The sequence below is a fragment of the Bufo gargarizans genome, chromosome 1 (assembly GCF_014858855.1).
Source record: "Bufo gargarizans isolate SCDJY-AF-19 chromosome 1, ASM1485885v1, whole genome shotgun sequence".
Lineage (NCBI taxonomy): Eukaryota > Metazoa > Chordata > Amphibia > Anura > Bufonidae > Bufo > Bufo gargarizans.
Window position 1 is genome coordinate 275711878 of NC_058080.1, and position 11055 is coordinate 275722932.

At 41.5% G+C, this 11055-nt stretch overlaps 1 protein-coding gene across 1 annotated transcript in view; it reads left to right on the forward strand.

Moving 5' to 3' along the window:
* NAAA (N-acylethanolamine acid amidase) overlaps nt 1-10598 on the forward strand; it is a 69957-nt gene extending 59359 nt beyond the window's left edge. Inside the window, exons 8-11 of the mRNA XM_044303584.1 lie at nt 1389-1455; nt 2433-2461; nt 7241-7321; nt 10348-10598. Coding sequence (XP_044159519.1) covers nt 1389-1455; nt 2433-2461; nt 7241-7316 — 172 coding nt within the window. The 3' untranslated portion in view covers nt 7317-7321; nt 10348-10598. The remainder of the gene's footprint in view (nt 1-1388; nt 1456-2432; nt 2462-7240; nt 7322-10347) is intronic.
* Nucleotides 10599-11055: the final 457 nt, after the last annotated feature.

The window sequence follows — 11055 nt, forward strand, 5'->3', positions numbered from 1 at the left end:
GTCCTGGCCACAGCATGCTTGCTGCTTCTTCCCTGCATCACTTCCTGCGCTTTATGGGTTAGATCATGTGACCTCGCTGACCAATCCTAGCACTCCTGCACGTATATAAGTGTCTCAGCTCCCTTCCCTATGACGGATCTCAATACCGGAAAATATTAACACTAGTGTGAAAGTAGCCTTAGTAAATTGAATGTGTTATTTATACAGCACAGTAAAAAGGGTAAAAATACCAGAAAGCAACGATTGAGCTACTACCCCTCAAAATGTTAATCAATAATTCATATGTAAACAAAAAAAAAGTGCCATTGAAGAATACAACTTGTCTCAAAAAATAAAATCAGGCGAGATAATTGTGAAATATTGGCTAAATCCTGAAATACCTATGAAGAGAGAATGGTTAGAAGTGGTGGATCAGAGAAGTAAAATTTAAAGAAATCTATATATAAGTGCATAGAAGGGATTTATGAACAGATATAAAAGCAATGGGTATGGTATTTGGGGAAAACAAATGTTACACCTTTTTTACTTCTCCCTTCCGGCTCTCTTCCATGGGGTGGCTGGGTGGGATTGACAGGGGTTATATTAAATTATGTATGTGGTAATGAAGGTTTATGGTAGTGAATCGTGCTGAAATGCAATAAAAGAAGAAAAAGTGTGGCTATATAGAGACAAAAGAAACAAAAGCTTGGTTGTGAAGGCCCAAAATACGCTAATCTTTAAAGTTGTGAGTTGTCCTACCATTTGGTAGACTCACTGTAAATCACTTCAAAGGGAATTTGTCACCAAGTCAGACTGCCTGCATGGACAGATAAGTGTAGTTCACCTCATTAAACACTGTTTTTCTTTTGTTAATCCGAGGCTCCGGCGATGTTTTTTCTTAATATGCAGATTAGGCCTTTGGTGCAATGAGGGTGTCACCGTTTCTCTTTTTTAACCCAAGATCCACTCATTTCTGTGGTCAGCCCCTCTCTCTGTGCTTTGTCACTCCTGGCCCTATCAATCAAAGCAGCGAGGGAGGGGCTGACCACATAAAAGGCGGAGTTTGGAGGCAAAAATAGCAATGGTGACGCCCTCATTGTACCAAAGGCCTAATATGCATACAGTATTAAGAAAAAGTATCATAACTCGGGAACGGAGCTTCAGATCAACAAAAGGAAAACATCTTTTTAATCAGGTGAACCACAGCTATGCGTTAATGCAGATAGATAGGGAGGTCACTTATGACAGATGCCCTTTAAAATGTGTATTTAAACCGCTTCTAGATAATTGGTATAAGAATGATTCCCAGAATAAACCTTTTGAAAGGTTGAAAGATGTTCAGGTTCCAGTTTATGTCCTGTCTTCCTATTTTTGTAATACTTGTTCATCCCTTGTGGTATGTTTTGCAGGACTCCAGCTATAAAAGCTCTGAATGCTACTGGGCAAGCGAACATCAATATAGACACATTATACAAGGTGAGATTGGTGATCACTTTGTAAGTCTGTTTAGTTGTTATAATCAGTTGTATTGTACTGGGTCCAGACTGCTTGTTAGTCATACATTTTATCTGTATTAGGCTTCGTTCACATTATTATTCACCCCTTCCGTTCTCCTGCCCCGTTTAGGAGCAGAAAAACTGAAAGGACGGATTTGGCACGGGGCCCACGGCCGATAATCGCTAACGAGCATTCGTTATAATGCTCGTTAGCAATTGTCTTGCAGTGTAATACTGTCGCCGATCACCCGATGAACGAGCAAACGCTAGCTCATCGGGCAATTCTGATTTTTAAGCATGCTTAAAAATTTGTGCTTTCCGATGGCAGATCGCGCTGTGTAACAGCGATCTGCCGCCAGCAGAACACTAGACAGTATGGGAATGAGCAATAGCATAGCGATCACTCCTCCCCATGCTATATAGCACAAAGGAAATCGCTGCATGTAATAGCAGTGGTCTCCTCTGCTAGCTAGCGATTGTCGGGAGAGAACGCTCCCAACAATCGCTTGCTGATTTGCCTGTCTAAATACAGGCTTAAGTGTTTTCAAATGGTACATCATCCCGGCTCTGTTGGAAAATAGTATGCTACCATCTTTCTAGCCTGCTGCATACGTATAAAGAACACAACAACCGTATAGAAAATTCACCTAACCCAATTAGCTAACATTTGAACAAACTTGACATGTTATATGTTTTGATCAGCAAGTGTCAGGATCCTAAAACTCCCTACGTTCACTGAAAAGAAGAGGCAGGAGTGTTCAGTTGCGTCTTGCCCCATCAGCTTTTCTCAGCTATCTTTGGCTCATTTTGGAGATGCAAGCAGAGCAGTGTATGAAACCATAGAAACTGCTGTCTCCCCTGAATTTGTATGTACATATAGAGTGGAGTCAGACATTAAAACTTGGAATTAAAGGGAATGATGTGTAACAATCTGTTTGTATTTCCTACAACCCACAGGTCTTGTCGGTGAAGCCGGTGATGAATTTGTATGTATTGCAATAGGTCTTTTATCTCTAAAACTATTATTGCTAACATGGTACCCATCACTATAATTATAATTGTCATGTTGCCTGGTCCCTACATACATCATAGGACAGAACCACATAGTCTTTCTTAAAGAAGTAGCTCTAGAAAACGTGCTATGAGAAATCATCACTGTTTTTAAGGCGACTTTCACATTGGTGTTTTGGCTCTCCGTTTGTGAGATATGTTCAGGGCTCTCACAAGCGGTCCAAAACGGATCAGTTTTGCCCTAATGCATTCTGAATGGAAAAGGATCCGCTCAGAATGCATCAGTTTGCCTCCGATCAGTCTCCATTCCTCTCTGGAGGCGGAAACCAAAACGCTGCTGAGCCAAACGGATCCGTTCTAACACACAATGTAAGGTCATTTGGGATGGATCCGTTTTTTATGACACAATCTGGCACAATAGAAAACGGATCAGTCCTCCATTGACTTTCAACGGTGTTCAAGACGGATCCGTCTTGGCTATGTTAAAGATAATACAAACGGATCCGTTCTGAACGGATGCAGACGGTTGTATTATCTGAACGAATCCGTCTGTGCAGATCCATGACGGATCCGCACCAAACGCGAGTGTGAAAGTAGCCTAATGTGGGACTTACAGTGCTATGTAAGTAGGAAGCCATAAAAAAATTAGGCTGTCAAACAAAAGGTATTAGTTACCTTAGCAAAGCGTGTTGACATGTTCCCAACAGGTAATATAATATGTGTGTAGCAAACACATAAAATACATAAAAACAAATTAAAAGAGATTCAACACTAAAATACATAAAAACAGTGTAGTATACTATTCATAGTGAAAAAGGAAAATTTTTAAAATATGCACTTAGGAAAATCATATGGCAAAGTTGCTGCAGAAATCTCTGCAAATGTTCTCTACATCTGAATAGGGTTGTTACCGCAGCATTTACATGGATTTTTACAGTGACAGATATTTCTGCAACAAAACTGCCACAATTAAAGAATTACGGAAAGAAAGGTTAAATACAATAGATGTTACACATATGCAAAATCATTGAGAACATTTGTAAAGGGCAGAAGCTGGCGATTTATTGTGTATGATGGACTCCCAACTAAGAATGAACAAATCGATTCTACCTGTTAGGCCCCTTTCAGACGGGCGAGATTTCCGCGCGGGTGCAATGCGTGAGGTGAACGCATTGTACCCGCACTGAATCAGGACCTATCAATTTCTATGGGGCTGTGCACATGAGCAATGATTTTCACGCATCACTTGTGCATTGCGTGAAAATCGCAGCATGCTCCTCTTTGTGCGTTTTTAACGTAACGCAGGCCCCATAGAAATGAATCGGGCTGCGTGAAAATCGCAAGCATCCGCAAGCAAGTGAGGATGCGGTGCGATTTTCACGCACAGGTTGCTAGGAGACGATCGGGATGGGGACCCGATCTTTATTATTTTCCCTTATAACATGGTTATAAGGGAAAATAATAGCATTCTTAATACAGAATGCTTAGTACAATAGGGCTGGAGGGGTTAAAAAAAATACAAAAATAACTTAACTCACTTTAATCCACTTGTTCGCGCAGCCGACATCTCTTCTGTCTTCATCTGTGAGGAAAAGGACCTTTGATGACGTCAGTACGCTCATCACATGGTCCATCACATGATGCATCACCATGGTGATGGATCATGTGACGGACCATGTGATGAGCGTTGTGATGTCACCACAGGTCCTTTTCCTCACAGATGAAAACAGAAGAGATGTCGGCTGCGAGAACAAGTGGATTAAGGTGAGTAAAAATTTTTTTATTTTTTTTTAACCCCTCCAGCCCTATTGTACTATGCATTCTGTATGCAGAATGCTATTATTTTCCCTTATCACCATGTTATAAGGGAAAATAATACAATATACACAACCTTGAACCCAAACCAGAACTTCTGTGAAGAAGTTCGGGTCTGGGTACCACAGTCAGTTTTTTATCACGCGCGTGCAAAACACATTGCACCCACGCGATAAAAACTGAACAACGGAACGCAATCACAGTCAAAACTGAGTGCAATCGCGTACCTACTCGCGCGGGTTTGCCGCATTGCACCCGGGATGCCTCCGGAGCCAAAACGTGACGCCCATGTGAAAGGGGCCTTAGGAATTTGTTCCAAAGTTCAGGATTCTAAGGAACCAGAATTTTTTGTGATTCGTTGAAAGAGAGACTAGTATGCTATGCTGGGTTTCTGGGCAATATGTATCTGTGTAGTATGTGTGCAGAGTATTGTAGTTCAGGCAACGCTCCTCTGGGTGTCTGGGAAAAATATTCAGTTTAGCTTTCCTAAGCCTTTCTGATGCCAGTAGATGTAAGATGTGCTAATTTTCGTTGACCAGCTTGCAATACTCCTCATGCATATTTGGCGTCCTCCATAAGGAAAAATAGTACCCCAACCAGGGCCCTCATGCAGCCAAGCAAATCTTTGTTCAGCTCTTTTAAAAGGTAGTTACCTAGAAAGATCTGAGTTCCTTGTATGAGACACCCAGTTTTCCATTCGTTTTGGAAAGGAGACTAGCTTGCATGTCTCTTTTCCAGAAAAGTACTATGTGGGGATATAAGCACCGCAATAAATAAAAATGTTATTATGAAAAAGTACTGATTGAACAGTTTGATGCTACCACCAGGGGAAAATGTTATTATGAAAAAACACTGAACAGTTTGAGGCTACCACCAGGCGAAATCTTATTATGAAAAAGCACTGATTAAACAGTTTGAGGATGTCCTATACTCTACCCCCACTGTTTCCTTGAAAATCTATTCTACTACTATTTCACCTATACACATCAATAGGTGTTCCCCGCCTTATTTGCTTTTGCTATGGAGCCCCTGGCAATATCCATCAGAAGAAATCCGGATATCAAAGGCATTTCCATAGGTCACTCCCATACCAAACTGAGCCTTTTTGCAGACGACCTGCTATTGATTCCAACAAATCCCCTTACTACCCTTCGTAACCTTATGAAAGTTTTGACTCAATTTGCTAGGATGTCAGGTCTATACAAAGCTAACTACGACCCCATCTTTAAGCAATTGCACTCTAATCTGCATAAATGGGACAGCTCGTTCCTATCCTGGATTGGCAGAATACATGCAGTAAAGATGGTGTTGTTGCCTAAAATCCTTCATTTGTTCCTGCAAAAAAAAAATCTGTTTTTTATTTGGTCTCATAAGCGTCCACTCATAGCTAAAAAGATTATGTTCCTACATAAAAAAATGGGAGGAATGTCTGTTCCTAATATAGCAGCTTACTATAAAGCAGCGAGACTTGCCCAACTAGCACCAATATTAGCAGGCTCTACTGCACCTCTATGGATCTCCCTTGAGACATCACTACTCCCGGCAGTTTCTTGGCCAGCCCTCTTTTGGACTGAAGTTTCGCTCCCTGCCCACATGAAACAAATAGCTCATTTTACATTGCTCCTATGGCGCCAAGTGAGATTCAAATATAAACTACAGTCTAAACCCTCTATGCTGACACCTATATTCTCCAATCCAGCTTTCCCCACGGGAGAAACCTCCTCTACATTTACGTGGTGGCACTCACATAAACTCACTACGTTACATGATTTCATCCTATACGGCAAATTGATATCAGTCAGGTGGAGAAAACAACACTTTCTGTCATCCTTAACGAGCTCTTCCCCTAAGCTAGAATTGAGTGTTATGGAATCCATATGCAAATTCCACTCCACTTTCCTGGGCATCCTCTCCCGATTATATGGGGAGATCAACGGATCCCAATATTGGGATAAATTACCTTTCATGCTACAAGTGGGAGGCCGGCATGAGTACCACTATGTCTATAGAACGTTGGCACCACTGCTGTACTCTTTTGAGCAAGAATAGCTGGCAAGTCTCGTTAGCTGAAACGTCAAATCAAGAGAGAGATCCACATGTGAATAAAAACATGTGCAATTCAGCTCTCTTTCTGGAATAGCTAATAGCTAAGTCAGCCTCGGATCTGTGAATAGCTCTTGCAGGACAAAAGCCATTTATCATAGCAAAACAGACAGAATTGACTTTTCTACCTGAGAGGCTTTGGGGGACCTCTGAGTGGGCACTTATTTCTGTTATGGAGACCATTTAAACTATTGTTAGCTAGAGAGTGATCCTCTTGGTTTTTTGAAAAATATATGCAAATTAGCATGTCTAACACCATCATCATCCATAATGAGAAAGTGTACCCCCTAGACAATGTATTTATATGTATATTGCCCAGAAACCCAGAGTAGCATACTAGTGTCCAGAGGTCCTTGGAGAGCGTTATATACCAACTTTCAGGGCAATTGAAGCATATTTATTCAGGTAGAATCGATTAGTACCTGAATATAATTTTTTTTTACATTTAGCGAATCAGACCCAAAATGAATTTGAAGAAATTTGTTCATCTCCACTCCCAACTCTGCCCCACCAACTACTGTTGGGTGACAATCGACCAACAGTTTTTCATGTGTATGGCTAGCCTTAGGGCAGCAGTTTTTTTTACCCGTCTTTACATATGATGATTTGTGGACATTTGCATGGGTTTGATTTTTCTAGGCTGTGGTTTTACAACATAGAATAAGTGCACAGGAAGTTGGATTAGGTGCAATTATGGGATGTGGTTAGCTTTTGTAGCAATGCCAGAGTTACAGATACATTTAAAGTTGTTCCTGTTATAACTGAAGTCCACTGTATGTAGTCAACAATAAATTGCATTATGTTTAACAACAATTTTGTGTTTTCTTAAATTTCAGAATTACCATTTATACAACAGTGATGAGTGCCGCAACACCAGAGAACTACAAAACTCAAATAAGAAATGGAGTTTAAGTACTGTAAGTTCTAAGGAATCCATAGCAATTATTAGGAATCTAATAAAGTATTGTTACATGGATTCATATGCGGGAACATGTATTTCTAATGTATACCAGGCAACTTACTGATGCAGTCTTGTTACTCATACTGGCTATTTTGTAGCCTATATGCAGTTCTACTTATCTCCTTCAGGACCCAGACAGTTTTCACCTTCAGGGCCCAACCTAATTTTGCAAATCTGATGTGTCACTTTATGTGGGAATACCTTTGGAATGACTTTACTTAGGCTACTTTCACACTTGCGCTTGATCGGATCCGTTCTGAACGGATCCGATCATATTAATGCAGACGGAGGCTCCGTTCAGTACCGATCCGTCTGCATTAATAACTTAGAAAAAATTCTAAGTGTGAAAGCAGCCTGAGCGGATCCGTTCAGACTTTCAATGTAAAGTCAATGGGGGACGGATCCGCTTGAAGATTGAGCCATAGGGTGACATCTTCAAGCGGATCCGTTCCCATTGACTTACATTGTAAGTCTGAACGGATCCGCTCGCCTCCGCACGGCCAGGCGGACAGCTGAACGCTGCAAGCAGCGTTCAGCTGTCCGCCTGTCCGTGCGGAGGCGAGCGGAGCGGAGGCTGAACGCCGCCAGACTGATGCAGTCTGAGCGGATCCGCTCCATTCAGACTGCATCAGGGCTGGACGGAGGCATTTGGGTCCGCTCGTGAGCTCCTTCAAACGGAGCTCACGAACGGACCCATGAACGCTAGTGTGAAAGTAGCCTTATTCAAGTAATTCTGAAATTGTATTTTTTTGTGAAACATCATGTGCTTCATGTTAGTGGGAAATCTAGATCAATATGTTTTACCTTTATTTTTTTTAAAACCTACCATAAATGAACCCAATGTAGAAACTTAGAAGGAAAAGACCGCCAAGGCTACCACAGTGAATAAATGGCTTTCCAGATCGCCACATAATCAATTGACCACTGCATCTGAGGTGATAAATATCTGTGATTGGTGTTATCGCTGATCACAGACATTACCCTGGGTGTCTTCTGTTTAAACCAGCAGAAACCCGGCAGCTATGGTGCCCACTTCACTCCAGAGTAGGCAGGATTTTTAAGGAACGAACTTCTGCCATATATGTACAGCGGATGTCCTCAATTGCTTGCAGTTACAAAAGTATTACGATCCAGGTGCTATTTTGAAAAATGTTGAATATTTTTCATGGAATAATCCCTTTAAGTGAAGCACCACATTTGTATCTTCTTTAAAGATTAGACCACAAATAAAGGAAACGTTCCACCACTAAAAGTGTCTGCAGTATCTTATTCCACTCTCCCCAATGAGAACACATGCAGACTGGGCCAAACATGCATGTGTATAGGGCGTTGGAAGTAATACAGTAACTGTCAGCAGCCTTTAGTGATGTGTGCATTTATTGTTACTATTGCCAGTGTGTTAAAGGGGTTATGCAGTGCTAGGATATTGATGACCTATCCTCATTATAGCAAAAAACAAAAATGTAGAAGCAGCACCACTCGGTCCTTGTTGATGTATCCTGATAGATGCAACAGCCTCACCAATGGATCCAACGGCCGTAATATATGGATAAATGCAGATGGTATCAGCAGCATCTGACAAAGGCTGTATATCAGCCAAAACGTTGCCATGTGTGTTGTTGCTTTGAAGTCCAAATAAAAGTTGATGATGTGAGATGCTGCTGATACCGTCTGCATTTATCCTATCCTCGTTATAGGTCATCAATATCAGATCGGCATGGGTCTGACTCCTGGCACTCCTGCTGATCATCTGTTTGAAAGGGTAGCGACTCTTGTACAACCACTATTTCCACAGTTATTAGTGCATCATCTCAGTGGATCATAGGAGTGGTGGTGTAGTGCAATGTAATTACAATACAGTCACTTGAATGTGACAAGCAGTTGTAATTGCACTCTGCAAAGGAGACGACATGCTAGTAATTTTAAAGTGGGGGCAACACTTGCCAGAAATCTGCTACCCCTTCAACCAGCTGATTCTTTTGCATCTTACCTGCATTATCTCTGCATGAACCCCCACCTGTGTTTCTATGTGTTCTCCAGTATTTACCTTCTCCCATGTGTTACAGTACCTCTAGTTTTCAATGTCAAATTCTGTTTACCTATTGTCCGTGCTCCTACCCTGTATCCAGCCTGTGTGCCTTGCCTGAGTCTGATCACCACCCTGCCTGCCAGCTTCTCCCTGTGTCTTCTTGTTTCTCTACAGCCAGGACTCCAAGTTACCAAAAATGTGTCTGTTCACACATACCTGCCGTTTTGGCGCATTTTCTGCATCCTGAGCCCCCGGTGCATGCACCGGAGTCCCTGACCCCAGTGGGTCAGCTGCCGACCACACCGGGACTATCCCAGGAGGTAGTGGCCTGATAGTTTCCCTGCAGCAAAGCCCGAATCCCTGTACAGGGGTTAAGGGGCGAATACCAGGTAAGACCCAGGATAACACTCTTACCCTGGGTTCAGACCTGAGCGTTCCAAAAGGAGCGCTCTGTATGCGCGATTGTACCGGCGTTTACAATTGCGCATACAGAGACAGGCGAACACACATTGTCGCGCGTTCTCGAATATCTATGTACGGGAACGCGCGACAAAACGCCCCAAAAAAGCTCAAGAACTTGTTTGAGCGTCGGGCGTTTTACAGCGCGATCGTACGCGCTGTAAAACGCCCAGGTGAAAACCATTGGTTTCTCCTTGTTGAGCGTAGGAACGCGCTGTAAAACGCTCAGGTGTGAACTTAGGGTTAGGGTTAGCCCTAAGTCAAACCGGTTAGTTGTCAGAAACCACCTGGTCAATATATATATATATATATATATATATATTAGAATGACAATATTCTTTTCATTTTATGGTTGTACAGTCCTGACTAACCACACTCTGTATGTATTGCACTAAATAATAGTTATAATCTGAATTGTAAATTAAACAGATGTTTTTAATATATGCTTTTAAAATATATTTTAGTGCTAATTTATTTTATTATAACATTTACAGCTAGAGTATGAAGATCATTCACCAACAGTCACTTTTTGTAATGTGAACTTACCTCAGTCTACTAAAAAGCAAATCTAAGGAAGTAGTGACCTAAAGCCTGCTGTTTCCACACCTCACAAATATTGTATATGAGCCAAGACCAAGCAGTGACAAATTATTTTTAAGGTGCTAAGAAACGAATAAAATTGTCACTCTTTTGGTATCTTTTACCTATTGTGTGAAAAATAAAGATGCTGTAATTTAGTACCCTGTCATGTCTACTTTTTTACATTTATAGCGTGCTGTTTAATGTTTATCCTCTCCAAATGTAAAATGTGTTAATGTAACTGGAATTTCCAGTTCTGTGATTTCTTTGAAGGTTGAAGTTATCACAGGTAAAATGCAGAACAGTTGTTGCCTATTGAATCAGCTGTCAATTGTCCATGTCTGCCCTGAAGGTATCAACTTGTGGGTTAGGATGTCTTCACACTCTGCAGATTTTGTTGCACAATTTTGAGAATAAAAAACAGTTCCATTCACTTGAATGGGGCTTGCAGAAATCCATGTGCTAGCTGCCTCATTTAAATGAATGGAACAGATTTACGGCTACGGAAAATTCTGGAACAAAATAGGCAGCATGTGAAGGCACCCTTAAGCCCCTTGCAGACGAGAGTGAGCGGATTAGGTGCGGATGCGTTTAGTGAAAAATATGCGATTTCGGAAGCAAGT